The sequence below is a fragment of the Bactrocera tryoni genome, chromosome 4, assembly GCF_016617805.1.
Source record: "Bactrocera tryoni isolate S06 chromosome 4, CSIRO_BtryS06_freeze2, whole genome shotgun sequence".
Classification (NCBI taxonomy): domain Eukaryota; kingdom Metazoa; phylum Arthropoda; class Insecta; order Diptera; family Tephritidae; genus Bactrocera; species Bactrocera tryoni.
The window spans coordinates 45,137,735-45,163,626 of record NC_052502.1 but is presented as its reverse complement, the minus strand read 5'-3'; the positions used below and the strand labels follow the sequence as shown (position 1 = coordinate 45,163,626).

Genomic DNA, 25,892 nt, shown 5'->3' with positions numbered 1-25,892 from the left:
GGTTATTATCCGATTTATTCCATTTTTAAACTGTATATGGAGATGCCTGAAGGAAACGACTTTATTGAGTTTGGTTGACATCGCTATAGTAGTTTCTGAGATATGTATAAAAAACTTAGTAGGGGGCGGGGCCACACCCACTTTTCCAAAAAAATTACTTCCAAATATGCTCCTTCCTAATGTGATCCTTTGTGCCAAATTTCATTTTAATATCTTTATTTATGGCTTAGTTATGACACTTTATAGGTTTTCGGTTTCCGCCATTTTGTGGGCGTGGCAGTGGGCCGATTTTGCCCATCTTCGAACTTAACCTTCTTATGGAGCCAAGGAATACGTGTACCAAGTTTCATCATGATATCTCAATTTTTACTCAAGTTACAGCTTGCACGGACGGACGGACAGACGGACGGACGGACAGACAGACATCCGGATTTCGACTCTACTCGTCGCCCTGATCACTTTGGTATATATAAACCTATATCTGACTCTTTTAGTTTTAGGACTTACAAACAACCGTTATGTGAACAAAACTATAATACTCTCGTTAGCAACATTGTTGCGAGAGTATAAAAATTAATTGTTTAGTGAATCCCGTTGTTCTTATCGTCGCTTGACATTATTTCGTTAGTGTGCAATCTATTCTGTTGTGAAATTATTTCATCGTGTAATAACCCTCCTGTGGAATGACTTCGACATCTCTGTGCATGGTACATACGGAAACATATTAATCATCTACATACATATGTACATATGTATATAGTACATAGTGCACTTATGCATGTACATACATATAACTAATATGCATACAAGTATTGGTTGCTGCATTGTAAACTTGTCCATAGCAAACATTTGGGTTTCAAAGTAGAACACATATTTACATACATACTTATGTATAGTATATCTCCATTTAAGTGATTTTCATTTGAAATCTGTTGTCAAATGAAAGGAAAAGCTTTATTAAACCGTTCGCAGTCCATGATTGGTTGTGGACTATTTAGTTTGATCTCTAAATGAAAATACAATTGAGTAATTAAGCTCAGGTTTGAGGGCATGAGAGTATGCTTCCGTTACGGTGGTCAGTTCGAAATACGATTGCTCTATTCAACATAATTCCCATAGAAAGCTAAGTAGACATCGATTACCGCCGATCTATTCCAGCATTACGATATCATTTTTGTAGTAAGATTTGTGTTTTACTTGAAAATTTCCTGTAGTTTTAGTGCTTCTTCTTTACTGGCGTAGACACTGCTTACACGATTATAGCCGAGTTAACAACAGCGCGCCAGTATTTTCTTCTTTTCGCTACGTGGCGCCAATTGAATATTTCAAGCGAAGCCAGATCATTCTCCACCTGGTCCTTCCAACGGAGTGGAGGCCTTCCTCTTCCTTTGCTTCTCCCGGCGGGTACTGCGTCGAATACTTTGAGAGCTGGAGTGTTTTCGTCCATTAGGACAGCATGTCTTAGCCAGCGTAGCCGCTGTCTTTTAATTCGCCGAACTATATCAATGTCGTCGGATATCTCATACAGCTCATCGTTCCATCGAATGCCATATTCGCCGTGGCCAACGGCCAAAGGACCATAAATCTTTCGCAGAACCTTTCTCTCAAAAACTCGCAACGTCGACTCATCAGTTGTTGTCATCGTCCAAGCCTCTGCTCCATATAGCAAGACGGGGATAATGAATGACTTATTGAGTTTGGTTTTTGTTCGTCGAGAGAGGACTTTACTTCTTAATTGCCTATTTAGTCCGAAGTAGCGCCTGTTGGTAAGAGTTATCCTGCATTGGATATCCTGGCTGACATTGTTGGTGGTGTTTATACTGGTTCCAAGATAGACGAAATTATCTACAACTTCAAAGTTATGACTGTCAGCAGTGACGTGAGAGCCAAGTCGCGAGTGTAACGACTGTTTGTTTGATGACAGGAGATATTTCGTCTTGCCCTCGTTCACTGCCAGACCCATTTGCTTTGCTTCCTTATCTAGTCTAGAGAAAGCAGAACTAACGGCGGGGGTGTTGAGGCTAGCAGCTGTACACTCTTATAAAAGATTGTACTTGTTCGATTAAGTTCTGCAGCTCGAATTATTTCCTCCAGCAGCAAATTGAAGAAGTCACACGATAGCGAGTCGCCTTTTCGGAAACCTCGTTTGGTATCGAACGGCTCGGAGAGGTCTTTCCCGATCCTGACGGAGCTTTTGGTGTTTCTCAACGTCAGTTTACACAGCCGTATTAGTTTAGCGGGGATACCAAATTCAGACATCGCGGCATAAAGGCAGTTCCTTTTCGAGCTGTCGAAAAAAGCTTTCAAAATTTCAAATAAGTGGTGTGTGTCGATACTCCTTTCACGGGTCTTTTCCAAGATTTGGGGCATGGTGAATACCATTCTAATGAAAAGTCGTAATTTTTATACGTTCAAGGGCAGTTAACCCGTCAGCATTCCTCCAAATTTCTTCAGGGATGTTTCCCATCTTTAGAGTGTCTGCTAGCCCTTATTTATGGTCACCCAAAGTACTTTTGTGCCTAACAGTATCTTTTGGATATCAACTAGGCTCATAGTCTTCAGTGCTTATATGAGTTGTTTGAAATTTGATAAATTTCTCCCAAGCGCGAGTATAAGACTTCATGAAACCAAAACTGTTTGATGTTTCACACCAAAGGCTTTTCCTCCAGAATGAATCATGAACTTTTTGATAAAATTTTAGAACCCATTTATATAATATAAGCTATTTATTGGTATATATTTCTACAAAAATTTTGTCTGTAGAATTAAAAATTTGCAAAGGGGTTTGATGGTGATTTAATAAATAATACCATTAGTATGCGAAAACTATGTTTGACGAAAGAAAAAACACCTGTTATTTCTATCGTTCCTTCTAAAAATATTGTTGGACTAGTTCTCGTATCAAACGTCAATCAAAAATTTCGGACTCTAGAACGATGCTTTGTACTAGGTCCAAATACTTGTGTATAGGTTGTTGTTTGTAGCTAGTATTCCAGCTTCGGATATTAATATTTTGTACTCTTGCTAATTAAATTTGGTTTCAAACAATTCTTTAACTACTCAGACCTTGTCGATAAAAGCAAGAGTGACTGCATTGAAAATGGTTCTAAGGATCATCTGTAAATATAATTGCTAAAAGTTAAAAATTAAATATTTTTGGTTTACGAGCCACACTTGTGCTTTTTATTGTGATGAAATACAATTTATTTTAAGCCACAATGATTACATTAAAAGCAGCCTACATATTGGTATCCAAGCTTATCCCCTAATTTGTATAACTTTGTGTGCACACGCGTTGCTTCTTTGCTTTGAGGGGGTCCCCGTAAGTTCTTCTGTATTTTTATACCCTGAACAGAGTTTGTCGCGAAGTATGTAATATCCGGAGAGTGTTTGCATGAAAAACTTTTACATTTGACGAGATATCTTCACGAAATTTGGCATGCAATATTGTTTAAGCCAAAAACACAATCTCCGATCTATTCAGATCGTATCACTATAGCATATTGATGACTGAAAAATCGGCTTCAAGTTCTTGTAAGGAACCTTTGTATTTTTAAAGGGTATTTCGTTTCGGTGCAACCAAAGTGTTTCTGGTTTTTGGTTCGGCCATCCTTTTTGCTCGCCAGTTGACACTCGATCGAATTATTTAAAAATATCACCGAAAACTTTGATTAGCTGCCTCAATATGCGTGTAAATTGCTCACAATTAATTTAAAGAGTCCACTTAGCGCTGAAAGTATTTCATTTGTGGCGCTTCAACACCATCTGCCTATCTGCCACCAACAACACAGTGGCAGCGTGGTGCGCCGGAGGCACGCTTGTCGCCTGAGGAATTTCCGCTTGTGGCGACACAATGCAGCAAACTGCAATCAGAAGCCGAACAATATAAACCACCAGCCCCTTTAAATAAATAAAACTTTATTGCAGATTTTCAGCTTTGTTGTTTTTAGCATTATTCTGCGCCAAGTGCTTGGCTATTTTTAGCATTTTTCAATGCAAATGTCAATTTTCTGTTTAGGGAAGTCAATTAAATTCCACTAGAAGCACACCGCAAATGCTGGTTAATGTTGTATTGTTATTGTTGCAGCTCTTTTAAGTGGCAGGCAGTTTTTGTTGACGTGGGGTCTGTCGTTTATCGGCACCAAGTGTACGAACGCTTGCTCCACCACGAAGTTGGTTTGATTTATTAAGTCTGACATTTTATGTTTTTGTTGTTGTAAGTACACATACATGTTTACAACCATACATTATAATTTATATAATAATTATATTTACGTTAATTTGTGACCATTTTTTTAATAAGTAAATTGTAAAGATCAGAGAACTCCGGTTTTCAGACTCAAAATATATACAAGGTGCGTTCCAAAGTAAACAAGACTTTAAAAATAAAACAGAACAAATGTTTTTTTTTCGGAAAATCAATTTATTTTATTCAAAATAGTCTCCTTCTGCTTCAATAAAGCTTTTTGCACGGTCCAAAAGCATGTCGAACGAGTGTTTTAGCTCGTTGTCCGGTATGGACGCCAGTATGCCGGTGCAAGCCTTTTGAATGGTCTCTGCGTCTGCATAACGCTTTCCCTTCATGAGCACATGCATTTTTCCGAAAAGTAAAAAGTCGCACGGTGCCATATCAGGTGAATACGGGGAGTGATTAATGGTTAAAATGTTATTTTTGGTCAAATAATCGTCCTTCGAATGCTGGATTCTAAGCAATTTTTGGTGTCAGTCAATTTGTGCGGAACAAACCGTGCACACACCTTTTGTAAGCCAAAATTTTCGTTTAAAATCCGATAAATCGTTGTTTTGGAGATGTTCAATTCCATTTCCATGAATTTCAATGATGATTTCGGCTGATTTTTGATGAATTCACGCACAGTTTCGATGGAATTTCTGGTGATCACGGATTTTGATTGGACCGCATGTTGATCGTCATTTACGTCCTCACGACCACTTTGAAAACGTTGAAACCACTCGTGCACTCTGCTACGGGATAGACAATCATCGCCATAAACTTGTTTCATCAATTGAAACGTTTCGGTAAAAGTTTTACCAATTTTAAAACAAAACTTTATGTTGGCTCTTTGTTCGAAGCTCATTTTCGCACCGATAACACAAACTTACTGACACTTAAATCGCAATAACTTCACTTCCAATATATGAAATGTCATGAAATTCTCACTGGACAATCGATAAAGATAGCAGATTCTAACGCACCGGTCGACATATGGATGGCGCCACCAGGGGGCGCTAGATTCAAAAAGTCCTGTTTACGTTGGAACGCACCTTGTATTTGAAGGCATGGCTATCGGTGTATATTCGTGCTTTACTTCTAAATGCTGCACTACCGCAACACGCATATGGGTTCTAGCCGCTTGTCTTTGCATTGCAAGTACAGCCCTACTGCATTCCGTACGATATAATGTATGGAATACTGCAATTCAAATGTATACAGTGGCGGTCGTGTTAATAAAAGCGAGTTTTGTACTAATTAACTTGTATTTTAATCAAAATAGGAACAAACATTAACTTCCGTTGTGCCGAAGATAGAATTCCTTTCTTAAATTTTATCGTTCAGTTTGTATGACCGATATCGGCGCTTCCGACAAGTTAGCAAAATTTCAGATCGATATCTCAAAAACTCAGGGAGGAGTTCACGTACCTCTATACATTTGTATATATTCTATAGAGTCCCCGCTGCTTCCTTCAAGGTGTTACAAACTTCGTGGAGCTTCATGTAAAGTCAACATCTGAGTACATTACCCCTACTTCTAAGTTTATAAATATTTTAATAAAAAATGCATGAAGATTTGGTCCAAAAAACTCTTTCCGGAACTTGTGTATAATTTTTTCTAAAAGCCATCAGCTTTATATGTGTAGGATTTAGTTTTTAACAATTAATTATTCGCCGTCAGTTGGCACTATGGTTCAAAATGGATTCAGGTTTATTATACGAGGGCTACCAACTCGGAAATACTTTCAAAAAATAGAATATATGGGAAAAGTTTTATCTAGATGTCATTGAAAAGTTCGAAGTACGAATTTCCAAATATCTACCAAAACCTAAAACTAGAATACCATACACTTCGAAGAAAGCATATATTAACAGTGACTTCGAAATTGAATGAAACTAAAGACGCACTTACTGGTTAATTATTTTGCAGCCTTCAAAATTATACTTCAAATTCCGAGTCCGTGTTTAATAACTCGTGCATTTATGTATAGAAGGGTGTCCGTTATTTCCCAAGTTGATTTGTTTTTTGCAAACGCCCCTTAAAGGGTCATGTTTTACCCTGATAAAAGGGTCCACTTAAGCAAGCTCTTTACCTTTAGTTTAAACCGTGTCTAATTCATTTTACTTTTCATATATAGTATAATAAACTTAGAATTTTTTGAGCTTTTGCAGTAAACACCATCTTTCGCTCAACAAAAACTTTTCATAAAAACATTGCTTTAAAAATTATATGCACTTAAAATTATGATTCTCAGTGCCTTCTGCGAATTTTGGTTTTTCCACCTAATTTTTGGAACGCCATTCTTGTGATTGTTGAACAGTTTCAACATAATATTTATAACGTCTCGTCACCAATAATGATGAGTTTGAATAAACTAGGGTTTTCAGCTACGTCGTCTGGCATCTCATTTGTGATCTAAACTCGATGTATTTTTTGCAAAGAATGCAGCTCACTTGATACGAGTTTAGCATTGACATGCTTCGTATCCAAAATTTTAACCAAAATGTGTGGAGCCGCTTGATCAGATGATCAGTTTTATTTTAAGTCAATTTGTGTTATTTTAAACTCTATCTATGCTTAATGCCTCCCTGAAATAACTTGGTATTTTTTGACCTTTTTGTGATTAGGAGGAGTTATATAATATTTCGTTGAAGCTTCTCCTCTTCTCGAATTATTCACTTAAATGTTTATTTTGAAAATTATCTTCAAAGTGGTCTTTCAAGTTTAGATTATGTGAGTTTCCCGAATTACTAATGATGTTATTTAGCCATGTCCGTCGCTCCGAACGTCTATATATACCAACTAGTTTCTCAGTTTTTGAGGTAACGATCTGGAATTTTAAACCCGTCCTTTTCGCACCAAGATGTTGCTCATTTGTCCGAAAGGCCGATGTCTGACTAAAATAGCTACTATACTGAACGATAGGAATAGAGTGCTTGTAAGGAAAACTTTTTCATTTGACGAGATTTCTTCAAGAAATTCGACATTGATTATTTGCCAAGGCCACACTGCGATCACCGAAGAAATTGTTCAGATCGTGCCACCATAGCATAAAGCTGCCATATAAACGGAACGATCTAGTTCTTGTAAGGAATCTTCTTTATTTGTGAAGTGTATCAAAGCTGCGCGGTTGCACCGCAACGTCATTATCTTGTTTCCGCAACAGTTTACCGGGTCACCTGAGTACTCCCCCCCTTTTAACGTTTTTGTAAATGTGATACCAATATTATGATCACCACTGTTTGCAATCAAGCTTATAAACAAGTGTTCTTTTCTATCAAAGACCTGCTACTGATCACATAATATACTCGTATATTAGCAGATATAATCAATAAAACACGCCGCATCCTTAGCAAAAAATTAAACAAGTGATCAAGTTGTGTCTTGCTTGTTTTCATGGCCATTGACATTAAGGCGGAAAACAGATTTCTATACAAAATATATGTGAAAGATAATTACTAAATGCTTGCGCGCTGTTTGAAGAAATATTTGCAATCTAAATTCCAAGAAACGAAATGACTAAATACATGGCAAGTGACGGTATAGTGTGCGAAAATTGATAACTGAGATGTGAACATACATACATACGTACATACCATATATGAAGTACATATGCAGACATACCTACATAAGTATGAAAGTTTAAATTCTAGTTGGATTATTTGTGGTATAGTTTTTAAATAGCGATAAGTGGGTGAGGGTGCTTGCAGTTTGGACGCTTAAAGTCGAGCCGAGCGCATTTACCCATTACGCAATACTTTCAATAAGGCTAAGCCTTGTTACCTGCAGATCGATTTTGTTAAAAGTTTTTCCTGCCAAAAGCAGACACAAAGCCTGGACAGTGCCCCTCTCCGACTATTAGAAAAGAATATGTTATCAATAATATACGGATATCATCTACTAGGTTAGGTTATGTTAGGTGGGTGATTCCTCAAATTGATCTCACTTACGCTGTTATATGTAGTCCTTTGAAAAGACAGATGAAAAACTTCTTTAGTTGGACATCAGCTTTCGGTAAAGCCTTCTAAACCTATCACAAATCTGCTTACGTGTGTTAATGCAACTGGCATCCGATAAAATGTCCAATAATACCGCATGAATCGTGTCCAGTTTAAACTTCCACAGCATTGAAAGGTGGAATGTGAGAGCGAATAGTCTTTGCTGGGACTATGAAAGGATTTGTATAAAGTACCATTCTTACTCAAAATTTTTGACGGAGGTCTTCAATATAATTAGCCATTATAGCATGCTGCCGGCGTATGCTGATGATATTGATATCATCGGTCTTAACACCCGCGCCGTTAGTTCTGCTTTCTCCAGACTAGACAAGGAAGCGAAACAAATGGGTCTGGCAGTGAACGAGGGCAAGACGAAATATCTCCTGTCATCAAACAAACAGACGTCGCACTCGCGACTTGGCACTCACGTCACTGTTGACAGTCATAACTTTGAAGTTGTAGATAATTTCGTCTATTTAGGAACCAGTATTAACACCACCAACAATGTCAGCCTGGAAATCCAACGCAGGATAACTCTTGCCAAAAGGTGCTACTTCGGACTGAGTAGGCAATTGAAAAGTAAAGTCCTCTCTCGACGAACAAAAGCCAAACTCTATAAGTCGCTCATAATTCCCGTCCTGCTATATGGTGCAGAGGCTTGGACGATGTCAAAAACTGATGAGTCGACGTTGCGAGTTTTCGAGAGAAAAGTTCTGCGAAAGATTTATAGTCCTTTGCGCGTTGGCCACGGCGTATATCGCATTCGATGCAGCGATGAGCTGTATGAGATATACGACGACATTGACATAGTTCGGCGAATTAAAGACAGCGGCTACACTGGCTACGACATGCTGTCCTAATGGACGAAAACACTCCAGCTCTGAAAGTATTCGACGCAGTACCCGCCGGGAGAAGCAAAGGAAGAGGAAGACCTCCACTCCGTTGGAAGGACCAGGTGGAGAAGGATCTGGCTACGCTTGGAATATCCAATTGGCGCCACGAAGCGAAAAGGAGAAACGACTGGCGCACTGCTGTTAACTCGGCTATAATCGCGTAAGCGGTGTCTACGCCAATTAAGAAGAAGATTATAGCAATATATGTAGCTATAATTACATACATATGTATATTATTTCTTAACGGTCAAATGTCCGATTGAAACCAATTTTTTTTTAAATACCATCCAGCTTTTGAGTCTATAATATTATTTTTCAATGATATAGGGAATCATCTATCAATCTACTATTTTTGTTTCCTAAATTAATATGAGCGGGAGTGTCTCTCCATGATACGTAAGTACATATGTATATTAATCCATGCGAGTACACTCGAGGAGTGAATATTGCAGCAATGCCTGTACTTAATCTTATCTGTAACAACTGATAAGGAAAATGTTGGCATATCTATTTGTGTATATACATATATAACATACTTACATACATACTCGTATTTGTTAATATATTACAAATCAAACGCTACCTACAAATTGAGTCATAGCATTCAATCGATATCGGTAAATAAACCGCAGATGTCATATTTCGGTCAATGAACTCCATATGAAATATGAAAGTAAATTTATATTTATATCCATGGCCAATTGCTATTACATACTTAATTCAGTGAAAATTGGGAGAAATAACACTTGAGCGTTTATAGTAAGACCATCATGGCTTAGTTTGCAGATTCTGGCTCAACCTCCAGGAACCAAAGTTTGCTCAGATTTATCATAATTTAATGGCTGCGATAGTCCTACCATTGTCTAGACTCAGATGGTTAAAAAAAACTAAATGTTTCCTGTTTGTAAAAGAGCTCGAATTTTTTTGTCAATATGTATAAGCTTTCCAACGGTTAATCAATACTAAAATTCCCATACCATATGCCTCGATAGGACTTCTAGTTTGACACAAAACCTCAAACTGCATGTTTTCATTCGATCTAATGGAAATGTTGAGAGCCATTGTTATACTAGAGACACATGATAAATTAACAAATTTTTTTTAACTAGAAGTTTAAGTAGCCCTGTCTAGGTAAAACTTCATCAGATCATAATATCATCCCACATAAGTATGTACATAAATTCAATAATTGCAATTCCTGATATTTCCTTAATATTTATTGGTGTGGTTCAGGAAACTGTGCCACTGATAGATTCTAAACTTCTTTGAGAATTGGTTTATGTGTTGGCTTTTGACTTTACCAAACTATAAGTCCTAGAGAGGACCTTTTTCGAAAGGACAAGTCAGTCAAGATGGTTAATGATGAACTCGTATTAAATCCAGTGCGGATTGCTAGCTGTACCCTTGGTTCCTTTGTCCAAAACAAACTTTAAATTTGTTTGACACATTTTCGCTATTGGAACTTTTAGTATATGTATACTTTTAGTGTGCTCCTGAGTTATCTTTAAAACAACGACTGTTGTAAACATCGTACTTAGGTTGGGAAGCAAAAGTATAGCAGTAAACGAAGAAGAAAACCATATATTTTCAATAAATAAATAAAAATTTACATTTACGGAGTTTAATGTACTTTAATAGTCGTCTATTCATTTTGAATTCCCTTGACCCTGCAACCGATCTCCAATAAGACTTCCGAAAAAAGTGGCTAATGGAGAAGAATTTTCTGCTTAAAATCATCTCTAACCAAAACTAAAAAAAAAAACTATAAATAAATATATTTTTATTGGTTTGAAAAAATACAGCGAAATTGTATTCCTTCGATCATTAACTCATAAATATTTATATCTAAGAAGATCGCCTAAAAATTTCAAAAGGATCAGTGTAGGAGTTTCGAGTAAAACGAGTTTAAAGTTTGGAGAGCCGATTACACTAAGTTAAAAAAATTTTACAAATACGCTTTTACCTTCAAAACTACTATATTTTCCGGATCAACTTAAAATTTTGGAAATGTATCTCAAATATATACTATACATATGTATGTATGTACATATGTACATGCATATTTATGTTGATTCCATATTTATGCAAAACAGAAATATATGGAAGTAAATATGTATATATATATTTTTTTAATTTATAAGTACCTAGATAAGTATAACCCCTTAAGGGACGTTATGTTGTGTTGAGCAGTTCTTCAGAACAGCTAGTATGGCTTGTAGTAGAGTTATATTTTTACGTTTACCTCAAGGGTGGAGTATTTTAGAAAGAATCATAAGTCCTGTTAATATAGCATGCAGATAAGAACCTACATACATAAGTGTGTACTACTTGTGTGTGTATCCATCGTTTGCTACCAATTCTCAACATACCGATTTCAAGATTTTTTATTATAATTGATTTATCAATTAAACGAAAGTGTGCTATCATTCAGTGGTGCGCCTGAATATCCATACTCCCCATACATTTACATACGTATGTTTGTAAGTATATAAATAGCAATACATAAATATGTTATACCATTCTAATTCACTTTCAGGGTGGTTTTCGGTGCACCAAATTGATATATTTTTCCTGCCTTAAATTTAATTTAATAGTTGTGATATGTACATATGTATATACTTATATACATACATATGTATGTATGTGCATACAAACATACATTCCAGCAGTCATATCTGCTTTCCATTTAAAATTATTTTGATAGCAAGAAGCGCTTAAAAATTCAACAAACCAAAATTGGTAATGCGCTGATGGAAATGCGGCGTGAAGGCGGATAACGGGTGTATGTTCGTGTGCGTGTGTTCGATGCTCACTGCAATAAAAATCAAAAAAAATTTCGTAAGTGAAACCGAACCCATGAGATAAGAACGAATGAGGTGGCGAGAAGTGAGACGGTGGCGAGTCATAGACGAAAGTGTGTCATTTCGGGGTTGTTTGTTAATTGAAAATAAAAACTCAACAATTAAACAAATAAATAAACGTAATAAATGCATTCAATTTATTACTAGATACTACAAAGCACATTCATCCAGGCGTCGCCAAGCTAAGCTAACTGTAAATCTCATGGGGTTATTGAAAATTCGTCAATCGCTTATGACAATGAGTGGCATTCATTCATTCCTTCAGCCATTCATTCATATTGAGATGTGTCCATAATGTATCATCTATCTGTTTATTTTCGCCTTGTGCACACACACATGCATATATCTGTATAAAGTATGTATGCACATATTCTTGTGTGTGCATGTTTCGACTTGTTGCTGTTGGTCGTCTGAAATGCTTCGGCTACTCTCCAGTGGGTAGTTCGGTTGTTCGCTGGTACATTGACCGTGACAGTGACGTAGCAAAGCAGCTTCAATTCATACATACAAACACACATTATATATACTTAAATGCATATAAGTACATAAGTACAAACTTGGCACTTAAAAGGGCGTGTGAGCAATGTATGCAGTTGCCTTTTAACGCTGCTGAAAATAGGCTAATTAACGCTTATGTATTTATGTATGTACATATGTACATATGTATGTATGCTACATATTTATGCTGTTGCATGCAACAACCGGTTTTCTAATCACACATGCATATATACATACATACATATGTATGTATGTATGCATATACGGTCTTTTGTTTTATTAATTTTCGTTGTGAAATATTATGCAATTGTTGGCTTTCGAGCTTGAGACATTTGTTGTGATTGAAGCTTTTCTCTTACATGCATAAGTATTTATGTATGTATGTATGTATGTGCACGTGTGTATGGCACATATATGAATTTTAAGCCGATTTCATTTCGTTGCGAGAAAATTTACATTTCAATGTGATTTGATTGCCTTGTTTTGTTATAATTAAAAAACGTCAATAAATTACAAACTGGAATTACTCCTTTATCTTAAAATAAGTTTTAAGGTTAATTTACAGTTAAGTGATAACATTTATTGTTATAATACAATAGCATTGAAAACTTTCTCATAAACAATATTTATGTACATACTTACATATATGTATATATTGTATATTCGCAACATTAAACCTCCATTAGATTATTACTAACTTTTTATACTCTTGCAACATGTTGCTACAGAGTATAATAGTTTTGTTCAACTAACGGTTGTTTCTATCGCGTAAAACTAATAGGTCAGGATGACAAAACGAGTTGAGTTCCGAATGACTGTCTGTCCGTCTGTCCTTTAAGGCGAACACTTGAATAAAACTTGATATATGTATGTATGTATGTATGTATTAATGAAACTTGGTACACATTTTCCTTTGCACCCAATGTAAAGAACAAAATGAAAAGATTTCCTTGGCTTTGATCCCTGAATTTAGACCTTCCTTCTTCTTCTTTACTGGTGCAGACACCGCTTACGCGGTTATAGCCGAGGTAACAACAGCGCGCCAGTCGTTTCTCCTTTTTGTTATGTGGCGCCATTTGGAGATTCCAAACGAAGCCAGATCCTTCTCCACCTGATCTTTCCAACGGAGTAGAGGTCTTCCTCTTCCTCTGTTTCCCCCCGGCAGTTGCTGCATCGAAAACTTTAAGAGTTGAAGCGTTTTCATCCATTCGGACGACATGACCTTTTAATTCGCTGAACTATGACAATGTCGTCGTATATTTCATACAGCTCATCGTTCCATCGCCGTGACAAATGCGCAAAGGATCATAAATCATCCGCTGAATATTTCTCTCGAAAACTCGTAACGTTGACTCATCAGATGTTGTCATCGTCCATGTCTCGCACAATATAGTAGGACGAGAATAATTGGTGACTTATAGAGTTTTGTTTTTGTTCGTCAAGAGAGAACTTTACTTCTCAAGTGCCTACTTAATCCGAAGTAGCACCTGTTGGCAAGAGATATTCTGCGTTGTGGTTCGAAGCTGACATTTTTGTTGGTGTTGATACCGTTGGATCCTCTTGGAACTTTTCAAGAAAGAGAAGGTTGAAAGGCTTCAGTTCTTGCACAAGCAGTATTTTGTACGTTTTCAATTTAAGCGCCGAATTAACACGGTCTTCGTGTACACTTTCAACTGCGGCTGCTATACTATTTTTTTCACTGCATGCTGGACGTTGTATATTCGGTCAAATATTATCCAATAATGAATGCAGGGTCTCAAGATGGGTGATGGAGTTACGAATAGTGCGCTCATTAGGGTGACATTTGTGGCTTCTAAATATAATAGTGAGTATTATAATACTATAAATGAGGGGAGAGCATAATTATCCATATTCTATCTATTTTTTTTTTAAATATATTATACATACATACATAAGTATGTTGTATGTGTTTTGCATTTTTAAAGGCAAACAATTGACTAAAGAATGATAAAAACGCGTGCATGCGTGTCTAGTGGCATTCGGCATTCAAAAAGAGCTTGCATTTACATAATTACACATACACATACATTTTTGTTTTGCTGTGATATCGCGGGAGCATTGTCCGATAGCTGCACATGGCGCACTTCGAGCCTCCATACTACGCAGACCATATTGTTATACCGCCCGCTCCCCTCCGAGAATGAGCATTTGTTGCCCAAGTGTTTGGTTTTAGAGGTTTGCATAAGTCAAGGCTTACAAAGGCAATAACAACAATAAAAATTATAATGCAAACAAAAAAGCCCACTAACACAGCTTTGTGGTGGCTGTCTACCGCTGATTATGGCATTGCTCTTTTCATTTCAGTTCCATACCGATTTTCATGTTGTTGCCCTTCCCGAACAAAGCGCAGAGAGAGTTAGCAAGGGCCAAACTAGAGTGCTCTACATATTTGACATAGCAACAGTTGTTAGCAAGCATTGAGGCGTTGATTCCCCCATTTCTACCAACTGAAAATGCACACAGACTCATTCAGAATGACTTTACACAGACACTTCGAAGCCAATGCAGTTGACGGGCACCCTCGTCCCCATTTGAAAAACAATTTCCTCGTAGTTTTGTCTGCATTTGTACATATACATAAGCACATGCATACACAGTTGTACCTGCGTATGATCGTCGGTGCGATATGCTTATGGCTATTCTATCAGCCATGCTTCGGCTGGAAGGCTCGTTTTCCGAATGCGACTTTGGTGTTATTGAATTATAATGTGTTAAAGGAAAAAGCATATATGTACATATGTACATAATGTATACCCTGCTGTGAAATAAACTAGTTTAAACTCTTTCACAACTAGGGTGGGACTGGTCTGGTTTTGGTATTTTTCTATAACAGCAAGTGGTACCAGACATTATTTCAATATGGTTTTAGTTGAGATCTTTAGGTATATTCAATTCAACGTAAGAAAAATCGTAATGACGGCTGCATTTCTTATAGCAATTATATGTATAAAAAAATCTGAGGGCGTCACCGCCTAACGATTTACATCAAACAGAGACCGTTTTACTAGTTTTTGTAGTTTTTTGACTTAAACGTTAAGGCTAACTTAGGTCACTTAATACGTAAACAAAATTATGAGCATCGAAATTTGAATGACGCCCAAATGTTTTAGTGATCCGATCTGAAAAATTAGTTTGGAGATTGTAGCGATGCCTTGGATAATAAAAAAATCAGCAGTTTGGTTTGGTTTGTGTGCCGGTGGCATCATCGCTCTATATTTCTTCAAAAGTATTGTCGGTGGGAACGTAACCGTCAATGGCGACTATTATCACGCCACGAGAACCGAATATTTGATGCCTGTAGTCTGTTGAAGATCGTGGTCTCGGCGACAGATAATTTCATGATTTGAGCTGGTCGATTGGCCACCAACATCGTGTGATATTACACCGTTAGACTTTTTCTTGTGGGGATATGTAATGTCTAAGGTCTATCCAGACAGTTCTGCTTTGATTCAAGGATTGGAGCAAAAAGTCACGCGTGTCATTCGACAGTCACCAGTCGAAATGCCCGAACGAGTCGTGGAAAATTGGACTCAACGGATGGACCATCTGAGATTTGGAAGTGATAATATTCATAAAATGAATGCCAAAGAATGTTCTTTCGAATGATAATAAACATTTCCCATTAAATTTGAAGGTTCTGTGTTCTTACTTTAAAAAGTATGGAACCTCGAAATGGATCACCTTTTATATACACTTTTTAATGCATCCGACCTTTTTTTTGGGTGTTACAAACTAATAAGCCTTGTTCAGGGCATAAGAGGACACTCTTTCTGTAGCTCTCTTTTTAAGAACCAATTTCTCCATATATTTATATACCTATTTATATACAAAAAATAATATAAAAGTATACTATATACACATGTTTGTATGTATATAAATGTTCAAACATATTCTTTTAATATCCCCACTCACTTTTTGTGGATCAGCTATTAAACTATTTATGTGTAAATATGGCGTAAATAAACACAAAAATTAAAATATATTGAAAAGTACTCACGTGCAACATGTTTACATACATACAAGGGCGTTCCAAAGTAAACAAGACTTAAAAAAAAACAGAACAAATGGTTTTTTCGGTTAAATCAATTTATTTTATTCAAAATAGTCTCATTCTGCTTCAATACAGCTTTTTGCACGGTCCAAAAGCATGTCGAAAGAGTGTTTTAGCTCGTTGGCCGGTATGGCCGCCAGTATGCCGGTGCAAGACTTTTGAATGGTCTCTGCGTCTGCATAACGCTTTCCCTTCATGAGCAAATGCATTTTTCCAAAAAGTAAGAAGTCGCACGGTGCCATATCAGGTGAATACGGGGAGTGATTAAGGGTTAAAATGTGATTTTTGGTCAAATAATTGGTCACAAGCGTCGATCGAATGTTGGATTCTGAGCAATTTTCGGTCGTCAGTCAATTTGTGTGGAACAAACCGTGCACACACCTTTCGTAAGCCCAAATGTTCGGTTAAAATGCGATAAATCGATGTTTTGGAGATGTTAAATTCCATTTCCATGAATTTCAATGATGATTTCGGCTGATTTTTGATGAATTCACGCACAATACACATTTTCCGGTGATCACCGATTTTGATTGACCCACATGTTGATCGTCATTTATGTCCTCGTGACCACTTTGAAAACGTTGAAACCACTCGTGCACACTGCTACCAGATAGGCAATCATCGCCATGAACTTGTTTTATCAATTGAAACGTTTCGGTAAAAGTTTTACCAATTTTAAAACAAAACTTAATGTTGGCTCTTTGTTCGAAGCTCATTTTCGCACCGATAACACAAACATACTGACACTTAAAACGCAATAACTTCACTTCCAATCAATGAAATGTCATGAAATTCTCACTGGGCAATCGATAAAGACAGCAGATTCTAACGCACCAGTCGATATATAGATGGCGTCATCAGGGGGCGCTAGATTCAAAAAGTCCTGTTCACTTTGGAAATCATGTTGTATATAGTGGGTGTGCGTATACGAAATCCAGCAAAACACTTGCAATCTCAGTGTGTCATGTGCGGTTTTGTTGTGGTTATTTTTTTAGCCATTAATTCCTGGAAATCTCTTCCAAACATAAATTGGAGATTTAATTATAAAAGTAAAAGAGATAAAATATGCAGAAAATCACTTGTTAGCTTCTTCAGTTGGTGCTCTCATAGACAACAAATGCGAGTGCCTCTATGAAAAAGAACAAAAATACACATGCGTTTACATACAGACCCATCTACGACGCACTCCAATATAATTCCAATCAGATATGCACATTAGGCGGACATTTGACAAACACATATTTACTCGCACCGATGCACCTACTCACTCCTATGCGCAAAAACCCAGCAGTAAATTGTACTATCTCGTAATTCCTAACATCTCACGGTAGTGACCGAACACGAAGAAATCGAAATTTTTGATTTATTATTCAACAATATTTGCCAATGGCAACCATTCAGAAATCAAAGTTATCAAAAGCAAGAATATTTTTTCAATAAGAGTGATATGATTTCTTACAAAAAGAAAACACAATAATTGTTAAGAAAATGCGAATGTTTTTTATTTAATGTAACGTACAATAAATGCAATGAAGTTCTGAATATAACATCATTCAAATGGCTTCCGCGACTTCTTTTGCATGAATGAATTCGATGAACTAAATTTTTGACCACTTTTTCCACTAAATCAAGTCGTATGCCATTAATGGCACGTTCAATATTGAGTTCTAAAGCTTGAACAGAATCTGGTTTATTGTTAAATACCAATAACTTCAAATAACCCCACAAGCAGTAGTACAATGGTGTTAAATCAGAACTTCTTGAAAGCCATTCAATGTCACAATTTCTTGAAACAATCGAATCTCCAAACTTTTCTCGCAATAATTCGGTTGTTGCACGTGCTATGATGTACGGATCTCGATATCAACTGGTTCCAACAAGACAGCAGTTGATATCAAGATCAATTTCTTCCATTTGTGACCATAAAAAGTTGGTTATCCTCGATCAATATCGTTCTCCAATGACAGTAACGGTGTCACTCATGGCATCATTTCGAAAGAAGTACCGACTAATGATTCTACCAGACCAAAAGCCACACCAAACTGTCAATTTAGGTGAATGTACTGGTTGTTTAAGAATAATTTGTGAATTATCTTCGCACTAGAAACGACAGTTTTGATTATTTACTGCACCACTCAGATGAAAGTGAGACTTATCGAAGAATATGGGTTTCCTAAAAAAATCGTTATCGTTTTCAAGTTGCTCTAAGGCAAAATCAGCAAATTCACGACATTGACGGTGGTCAAATGGCTTCAGTACTTGAGTGAGAACAATTTTATATCGATGCAAGCCCAAATACTTTCTCAAAATCCGCCAGGCTGTGGTTTGAGAGAGTCTCAATTCTTGAGAACGTCTTTGATCAACACTTGCCTGAACGGCAGTAATATTTTCATTATCTCGAACGGTCCTTTTTTGTCTTAGTGGCACTTGAATATTACCTAAAGAAAATGTATGCTCGAAATTTTCAGCAATTCGACGAGCATAGGTGGTTTATTACGAGCATAAAATGGTAAAAGCGCACGAAAAGTTGCAATTGGAGAACGATTATTTTGATGAAATTGTGAACAATACTGATTACAATGAAAAAAAAACTGGAGATCATGACTTATTAAAAATGGCCGAAACGACACTTAATAGTCATATCATCAATTTTGCTTAACTCGATATATAATTTCGAAATTTTTCGAATAACATTTTTCGGTAAAGTTTGGAGCCCATTCTGCAAAAAACGCCTTACCATTCTTATGGAGAAAAGTATTATTTACTAAAACCTAAAAAATATAAATCTTTTCGACCGATTTAATGATCTTGAAATCAAATCATAGATAATTTGTAATGGGAAAAGAAGGCCTTACAAGAAGAACATTGGTTTTTATAATAAAAATCAATTTTAATAATAAAAGCTTTTAATAGTCATTGTAAAGTCGTTTGAAGAAAGCCACGATATACATACATACTTATGTATGTATCTATAATTCACAATGTATTAACATAGAAATATCACTTCATTTTACAGTTTGGTTTCGCACTATAAAAGTCAACTGTTCCACAATTTGTCGCTAAACTCAGCGAACGTACAATTGTAGGGTTATTTGATCGCACAAGAAATTTCAGATATTGAAATAACTGATAAGCAACATCGCCCAGAGAATTGAAATTTATGTGGAGAAATTATTATTTATATTCTCTACACATAAAGAGAAGAGAGCATCATTGCTCAACCACTCAATTAAAATATTCTCTTTCAATTCTTTCTCTCTGTTTTTACTCAATTTTTACAGCTCACTCAATTGTTGACGCTCTCTTAGTTTGTGTGTTCATTTTATCCCATTGAAGACTCCAACGTCAAGCCTCTAATATATACATATGTATGTATGTACCATAATGCTTTTGTATTCGGCTATTGTCTTTTTTTTTGGGCTCATTAAAATTCAAGACGTGAGCTCTTTGTCGAGTTATCCTGATAACAGGTGCCACGTATAATAAAATCTAATGAGATTTTATGGTAAATGCGGAAACCATTTGTGGTGAAATGCTTTATTTTGTATTATTTATTCAGGAATTTTTGTGATAAATAGCTTTTAGAGAAATTTACATCTAGCGTGAGTAGTTTGAACAAGTTGTCCATTGACGTGCAATCAAAAAAGTATCATCAATGTGTGAAACCGAGTCAAAATGTATGCTTTTAATACTAGTATGCCAAGTTAGGAACAACTCTTTGCCCTTTTTTGGTTGTTCACATTTCAAGCTAAGAAAAGCGAGAAGAATTCAAAAATCTAGTATTCAATAGAAACGGATTCCATTTAAAAATCCCAAAAAAATATTTGGGCGGTTTGGCATGTCAATGTCGTTATCTTTATCTCCGACTGACAACCCCACATGGCTGCAGAATGGCGCTGACTGGCGGCACACGCCTGCAGTATGGGGCTGAGAGATCGAGATGACTGCAGGAAATGTCAAGAGCAAGGCACCAGGGAAACAATGAATCATCTGTTGTGCGGTATGAGACACTGGAAAAGGTATCGCTGGCATCCCAAAAGATAACTATTTCTCATGAACTACATAACAACACTTCATCTGACATAGCTAAGGACGAAAGGTGGCCTATGCGTATGACATGAGCTTACCAGCCTAACCTAACCTAACCAATCAAAAAAATGTTTTGCATGAAATGATTATTGAAATGAAGAGAAAGCTTTTCACAAATTGGACAGATAAATTTAAGCGTTTTAAATACATGCAAGTTATTTTATGTACAATATTGGATCGTAAATATTTGTTGCGGAAATAAATAGACCCTGGCGACGCTTAGCGAGAGTTTTTAGGCAGTGTCTAGACACTAAATATGTGTACCAACTGCTTATAGTTGACCTTTTTCCCGAAAATATCAGTGAATGTGTGAAATATGTATATAATTGAAATTCAGAGAGAATCCTTTCCTGAACGCAGTATACCTGAGTGTCTAAAATGAGTTGAGTTCCTAAGGAAAGTGCTAAGAAGGACTAAAGTCCCCATATACTTAATGTACAGATTTTCGAACTTCCGCGTGGTTTTATACTGCATAGATGGTTCAATATATGAGTTATCTTAATAAAATAGAAAGAGCGTGTTTTTTAATATCGGTGATTATTTGTGCTTAAAATGAATAAAATCGGGTGAAAACTCGCCTTATACCCCACATAACTAGCAAGCCATATGTATGAACGTACTTCGCTGGCTTTAACCCTTGCAAGTAGCAAAAGCATGAAATTTTCGCTTATACACAAACTTACCTCTTCCTTACTTGTTTTGCATCTATTTTACCCTAGCGCCATCTATCGGTTAACCATATTTGATGAGCATTCGGAACATTGAAATAGATAAGCATATATTTTATATGATACATACATACATAGATCTAGATACATCTTGTTTATTGGTGTACTGTGGAATCAATCGTGAGCTTCTTTGAAATTTTAACATTTCAATACGAATCAAACCTTTCTTGATTACGAACAAAAAGTTTCTGTTCACTCTTGATAGAAGAGACTGTAGGAATATTGGAAAACTCAGGCTGAAAATGTGCTTTTCTTGTAAGCACTTAAATTAAAGTCGTTTAGTAAAAATAATTTTCAGTTCGGTTAAGATATGAATATTTAAATTTACTGCGTTCTACTTGTATATTGTTTGTTTTTATATGAATTATAATTGTACATACTATATATGAATCGACATTAACAAAGTGAGAGCCCAACTTTCTTTTATCTTTATGGTGATGCTATTAAATATTTACATGTATGTATGTATATTCTTGAATTATAGGAATATCTAGCTGTTTAGATGTATCTTTATGAGCGCTATCACATCGCAATTATAGATTTGGCCTTTTAGTAACAACTCGTAAATAAGAACGGATTTGTTATGCCCATCTCCAGCTGAGTTGAGCTTCGGTTACGCACACGATCTCATTCATTTTACTTCATTCATGCATTCATTGTCTGCTTTACTGTTTTTCAAGGCGGTTGCCTTGTTTATAATATATGTACATATGCGCTTATAACAGCTCCTGCTATTGTGGCTATCACGTTTTTTGTGTTTTATTGCCCTTTCCACCGTTTACTTGCTTTGTGCGCGCACGTACGACACGTTCCCACATCGCCGACTGATCATTTCAGGCATAGCTCGGCGTCTACGCCGCGTTGATGAGCAAAACGTCAATGCACTGACTGGAGGGTACACACATCTAACTACATATGTGTGTGTGTTTGTGAAATGGATATAAAAGATGCGAGCGCCTGCGCACGCCGGGATACACGCCGCATTTGTCGATTCGTGCCTTTTAACTGCATTGACTTTGTGACGTACGAGCAGCCATAAGGCTACCAACAAATATTGCTACCAATGTACTGATATATGCATTTATATTATTATATGTATGAGTATACTGTATATACATATGTATGTGTAACTACCAATTTGTAGACAGTCAACGGCTTTAGCGAAGTTTTATTAATTGCCGCCTGCGATTGCTTGAAAATCACGAAACAACGGCGAGTAGACAGTTTGACGTAGCGCACAGTGCATTTATTGTTATGAAATAAATAGGCTTAAAGCAGTGTTGCCATATATATTTTTTCTACTTATCAGAATTTTTATATTTTGGGCCTTTTTGATATCCAAACTAAAAAATAAATAAATTTTGAAATATCTCAATCAAGGATATATGAAAATATAACCACATAAAAAATATTTCTGTCACATTTATTGCATAAAAATGTCGAAGAAAACTTAGATTTAGAGAATGACTTAATATTGCTTGACAAAAGATTCTACTAACAATAAAATATCTCTTAACGGCAGCTGAGGTTATCTTGTTCTTGTTTTTATACCCTGAACTGGTTTATTAAGTTCTATCAGCTCTTTTTTCGGTACCAACTATATCGGACCACTAAAGCATATGTATATTGCGTGGTTCCGACAATGAGCAGCTTAAGCTGAATCCACTGCTATAGAAACTGATCTATCTAAACCAATCTCATGTAAAGAAAAAAAAAATATTTGACAAGATACATCTTTACGAATTTTGACACAGATTATTGTCCTCGAAAACGCTGCAAACTACGAATGTGGTATTTAGATCCGACCACTATAGCATAAAACTGGTTGGTTGATTGACTTTTCAGATTCAGTTATACATATCTTCTTCTTTAGTGGAGTAGAAATTGTTTACGATTATAGCTGAGTTAACAAGGCACCAATTGGAGATTCCAAGCGAAGTCAGGTCCTTCTCCATTTAGTCTTTCCAACGGAGTGGAGGTCTTCCTCTTCCTCTGCTTCCTCCGGCAGGTACTGCGTCGAATACTTTCAGAGCTGGAGTGTTTTCGTCCATTCGGACAAGATGACCTAGCCAGCGTAGCCGCTGTTTAATTCGCTGAACTATGTCAATGTTGTCGTATTTCTCATACTGCTCATTGTTCCATCGAATACGATATTCGCCGTTGTCAATGGACCATAAATCTTCCGCTGAACCTTTCTCTCGAAAACTTGTAACGTCGACTCATGCCTCTGCACCATATAGTAGGATGGGAACAATGAGTGACTTAAAGACTTTAGTGTTTGATCGTAGAGAGAGGATTTTATAATTCACACTCAATTGTCTACTTAGTCAGAAGTAGCAACTATTGGCAAAAGTTATTCTGCGTTGGATTTCGAGGCTGACATTGTTGGTGCTAATAATGTTGGTTGCAAGGTAGACGAAATTATATACGACTTTAAAGATATGACTATCAACAGTGACGTGGGAACCAAGTCGCGACATCGATGACTGTTTGTTTAATGAAAAGAGGTATTTCATCTTGCCCTCGTTGACTACCAGATCCACTTGTTTCACATCCTTATCCAGTCTGGAGAAATCAGAACGAACAGCGCGGATGTTGAGGCCACTGATATCAATATCATCGTCGTGCGCCAGCAGCTTATAGAAGATTGTACCTGCTCGATTAAGCTCTCTTATCTTCTCCAGCAGTAAATTGAAGAAGTTGCACGACGCAAGGCGACCCCCAAGCCTTGTCTGAAACCTCGTTTGGCATCGAACGGCTCGGAGAGGTCCTTCCCGATCGTGACCGAGCTTTTTGTATTGCTCAACGTCAGTTTACACAGCCGTATTAGTTTTGCGGGGATACCATATTCAGACATAGCGGCATGAAGGCAGCTCCTTTTTGTGCTGTCAAAAGCAGCTTTGATGTCAACGAAGAGGTGGCGTGTGTCGATCCTCTTTTCACGGATCTTTTCCAAGATTTGGTTGTTGATTTTCCAGGTCTAAAGCCACACAGATAATATTTATTGACGGCGGGCTTTAATCTTTTATACAATACGCTCGATAGAACCTTATATAGATAGTATAAAAAGAGATTCTGCGAAGACCCCTTTGTATTGCATTCAAATTCTACCTAAGCTTAAATATAGCGAGTAGGAAAGTGGCGAATTGAAGCTTTCTTCTTTAGTCTAAATTTTTCTTAATATAAACGATTGAGATTCTCTTGTAATTTAAGCAGATTTTCGAGTTGATTAAATAATATAATATGTATAAGTAATGAACCATTCTTATTCAATATCATAGAAGACTTCTACGTAGCATACATATTTAGTAATATTTTTTTGTCTAACATTTATATACTAAGCGGCAACACTGGCTTTAAAAGCCGACTTGTATTTTCTCACAGCACACAGCTACCAACAACGAACTTGAAAGGGTTAAAATTAAATCTTTGTAAGGAAAGCCATAAAGAAAAAAGCCGTAAGCCGATGAAAACCAGTTAAAGAAACGGTCAGAAAATTGTTTGTTCATAATGATTGGCGCAGACGCACTCTGAATTATAAATGGTTTTTCTTTTTGCTGTAAAACCTCTAATTCTAATTCGAAGATTTTCCACTATCAGCGGCTTCTTTATAGCTAAGTGCTTTTTTCTTATAAATTTATAGCCACTTTTGGCTTCAGTGTGTAGTGTTTCTAATTGTATAATAAATAAATGTCCACGGCTACCATCGCTCCACCTGTTAAATGAAAAATGATTAGATTACTTAATTCGCTTAGCAAGTGAATTTTACTGTGACTTTAAACACACGCAATTTGTGTGAAGCATTCTCCAACATGCATTAAATTCTTCTTTATTTCCTTTTATGCCATTTCAGTTCCCAATCAAATGAACGTCAATTTCTCAAAGATTTCATTAGTGGCGCACCGGGTTCGTCTGGCGCTCGTTTGGCTGCTTGGCTGCAACCGGAATCACGTCTCGATCCAAATAAGTAAGTTGCATTGTTTATCACGTAATTTCTTGTTATTGCATTTTTATTTGGTTACATACATATATACATTACTGATTTCTTTATTACGAAATTTTTCGTTTCATTTCATTTTGATTCCAATTAGATGTGAATTAAATACAATAACCGAACCGTTACGTTATGGCTGGCCAACCCAGATCACTGTGACCATACGCGATCAATATGGCGATGCTGTGCTGGTGCCCGAATTGAAGGTGAGTCTGCATTTTGTTTTGCTTTATATTGGTTAGACAAATTAATTTGGAGAGTATTACATCTAAGGCTTTTTAAAATGAATTTCAGAGAACTTCTATTTTCATACAAACAGGTGTGGAATGGAAATTCGACAAAAAAATCACTTAGGATATTTTATGCAATGTGTTCAGTATTGTATTGCGTTAGAGCAACTAATGTTGCACAACTGTATTATACTTCTAGATCCAGAATCGTTCATTACTCATGAAAGAATTTTTAGCAAATTGATAAGTAAGGAAAAAAAGAAACTAACTGGAAAGGATGACATTTAATACTACTTA

The 25,892-nt window shown here is 36.5% G+C and overlaps 1 protein-coding gene across 2 annotated transcripts in view; it reads left to right on the top strand.

The window, feature by feature from the left end:
- LOC120775296 (E3 ubiquitin-protein ligase highwire) overlaps positions 1-25,892 on the top strand; it is a 163,520-nt gene that overhangs the window by 121,645 nt on the left and 15,983 nt on the right. For both annotated transcript variants that reach the window (XM_040105412.1, XM_040105411.1), the window contains exons 21-22: positions 25,225-25,338; positions 25,463-25,571. In XM_040105412.1, coding sequence (XP_039961346.1) covers positions 25,225-25,338; positions 25,463-25,571 — 223 coding nt within the window. The remainder of the gene's footprint in view (positions 1-25,224; positions 25,339-25,462; positions 25,572-25,892) is intronic.